We start from the raw sequence: 3,092 nt of genomic DNA, 5'->3' as shown, positions 1-3,092 counted from the left end.
CCAGCGACGGGGAACGGGCCTCTGGGGCGGGGGTTTCCCCACCCCCCGGGGGGACTTGGCAAGCCTAATGTTGCAGGTTAGATTAGATTAAATGATGGTGGGTGCAGGTGGTTTCAGATAATACCTAAGTATTCTGGAAAGAAAGAAAGGAAAATATCAATCCCCATTTGAGAACACGAAAGCCGGTGATTAGTCAAATGTTTCTCCAGCGCCGAAAACGCACAGGTCCCCTTTTAAAAGGCCAAGCGCAGAGGGGAACACCTGGTAGTCCCTCTGTGAATAAAAGTAATGATTAATAACACTCTGGCCATGCACCTCAATTACTTTGTATTCTTTATATCCGGATGATGCCCAAAGGAAACCTGTGCTTGTATGTTGTAACCATGTATACGTTTTAATTTAGGCTTGGGGCAGAATTGAGAATTGGCGGGGTATTCCAGCACTCTTCCTCACTTTAAAAGAATTGGCTTGCCCTTTATTTACTTATTTCATTTGACTTATAGCCCACCCTCCCCCGTATACAGGGCTCAGGGCGGGGAAGAACATTTCCAGGCTAGATGGAAAACCATAGGCCTGGCAGAACTGCATTAGCTCCTGCAGGGCACGGATGTCAATCAGCAAAGAGTTCCACTTGGCTGGTGCCAGGACCGAAAAAGCCCTGGCTCTGGTTGAGGACAGCTGGATACTTTTCAGGCCAGAGATCACCAGTAAGTTCTTCTCCCCTGATAGTAATGCTCTTTGGGGGATATACCAGGAGAGGTGGTCCCATAGATACATTGGCCCCAGTCCGTTTAGGGCCTTAAAGGTTCATACCAGAACCTCGAACCTGATCCAGTATTCAACCCGGAGCCAGTGCAGCTGGCGAAGCACAGGTTGTATATGGGCTGTCAGTGGAGGTCCTGTAAGAACCCATGCCAGTGCAGTTTTGGACCAGATGTAGTTTTCAGGTCAGTCTCAAGGATAGTCCTGCATAGAGCACATCACAGCTGTCTAACCTGGAGGTTGCATGGATCACAGTGGCTACGTCGGGGCGAGACAGGAAGGAAACCAGCTCTGCTGTGGCTCTGCTGGGCTGCCCGGTTGAAACCAGACTGCCCAACAGAGCCCTAGGAGCAGATCCTGCAGGGAGAACTGTCCCCACAGACTCTGCTGGGCTGCCCGGTTGAAATTGGACTGCCGAACAGAGCTTGCAAAGGAGCTGAACCTGCAGGGAGAACTTTCCCCAAGGCCAGCAGAAGGGGGGGGGGAATCTGAGATCATCCTTCCCTCCTTTGTGGCAGCTCCCAGAGACCCCCTGGTGGCAGCTCCTGGTGGCAGCTCCCAGAGACCAGCAGAGTCCCAGCTGACTCTGCAGGGAACTCACCCCACTTGAAGCTCACTCATGTGCGGCTTGGCTTGCAAAAGCCATTTAAAGGGAACTTTCTCTCTAAATGGCTTTTACAAGCCATGCAGTGCGTGAGTCAACTCGGAACAGCATGGGTCCACCCACCCCTTTCTCCATTATATCCTACGGGGACGGTCCCCACAGGGTATAATGGAGCCAAATATCGGCAATCCCAATTATTACCCGATTATTATTATATCATACTGATATTCAGATTTGAGAATATTGAGAAATTATACTGAGGCAGAGAATAAGATAATAGGTAGGCCTAAACTCATCAGTGGCATCTTAGGAACCCATGTCTGAGGCTTTCTTTTCCTTGCAGGCTTTTTCAGGAACTGTTGTGGAGAAGGATCCCTCGTGTCCCATTTCCACGCCACATCCGGTAATCGCTCATCCCGTCCTGCCTACCATTCCAGAGCGAAGAGCTGAGGAGGGTCTCTCTGAAGCATCGGAAGAAACGACGAAGAGAGTTTCAAAGTTCAAAGCTGCCAGAATGCAACAGAAGACCTAGGTCCTGTTTAGACCGCCGAAGTTTGGACTAGAATGCTGCATTTAGAGGGGACAGCTTACATCTAGCTAGTTTAAATTTTAAAAGGCAGACTGCGTTGGGTTGGTTTTGTTCACTCCGAGACCTCTGTTGATGGTATTTCCTTTATATAAAAAAAAGATCTGTGAAGAAACACTTCAAAACTCACCTTATTTTTTTAATACCCTCGTACGCAGTCTGCACCTCTGTACATGTTTGCCTTATGATAACTGCACTCGGAATAATTTTCAAACAGAGTAATCTTCATAAGGCTTTTTGTGTGTGTGAGCGTGTGTGTGTGTGTGTTTAAACCTAAACGCAGCCAGTTTTGTACCAGCTGTGATCTTCTACGTACCATATGGGTCGTTTGAAAGAAACTTTGCAACTTTTCAAATAGAGCCAACAATTATATTTCATGACTTGCATTTAGCATCGTAAGACTCGCTTTTGCATCCTCCCTCCATTGTTTTTGGTTTTGTTTTTGTTTCTCTGGTAGGGTTTTGCTTTTAGGTGTCTGCTGACAAATCGTTTTTTTTTCCTACTAGCATAAAACCTCTGATAACTTTACTTGCATAGAATCTACGAAACAGAACACTGCGTTCATGTACTTTGCAGGGACGTTTCTTTGATGGAAAATGGTATTTTGTAAGATTAAAAGTTTTTCGAGTAAAAAAAAAAAATCAACCACCACCACCAAATGTCGAGAGTGTTTGGGTAAGGTGAGAACGGGGTAGAGCGAAGTTCCTTGTCTGTCAAACGATCTTCTCTGTTCTTACCAACGTGAAGCAGCTGGTTCACTTTTTCTGTCTTTTGTGTATCGGGCAGCCATTAATGTCAATGGAAATTATGTGCTCGTCAGCAGAAGAGCTCAACCCTAAACCAAAGGAGCTTAAATAGATCCTCCCATTCTTTTGTGTATTCAGCAATGTAATTTGGCTGCGATGGACTGTTCTTAGGAGATCAGCTTGGCAACAGAACTGCCTCAAGCTTGCAACTTGAGTTCAAAGCGCAGCATGTCATTGCGCCCAAAAGGAAGTGTTCCATCAGTCCAGGCTTTTAAGCAATGGCTTCACTAGTATCTGCACAAAGAATGGTTTGCCCTGTTGTTACGACAGCAGCGTCGTCCACTTGGCAAAGGGTGCAAAGCCAGATAACAGGATTTCCTCCTAAACATTTTGT

The 3,092-nt window shown here is 46.6% G+C and overlaps 1 protein-coding gene across 1 annotated transcript in view; it reads left to right on the top strand.

The window, feature by feature from the left end:
* The window catches only part of URI1 (URI1 prefoldin-like chaperone), a 69,243-nt gene extending 66,645 nt beyond the window's left edge, over nucleotides 1-2,598 (top strand). Inside the window, exon 11 of the mRNA XM_015412126.1 lies at nucleotides 1,710-2,598. Within this exon, the coding sequence (XP_015267612.1) occupies nucleotides 1,710-1,898 (189 nt within the window). The 3' untranslated portion in view covers nucleotides 1,899-2,598. The remainder of the gene's footprint in view (nucleotides 1-1,709) is intronic.
* Nucleotides 2,599-3,092: the final 494 nt, after the last annotated feature.

Source organism: Gekko japonicus, unplaced genomic scaffold, assembly GCF_001447785.1.
Source record: "Gekko japonicus isolate JY-2015 unplaced genomic scaffold, Gekko_japonicus_V1.1 scaffold2067, whole genome shotgun sequence".
Taxonomy (NCBI): domain Eukaryota; kingdom Metazoa; phylum Chordata; class Lepidosauria; order Squamata; family Gekkonidae; genus Gekko; species Gekko japonicus.
Note: the sequence above shows the minus strand (reverse complement) of the source record. Positions and strands in the feature narration are given on the sequence as shown.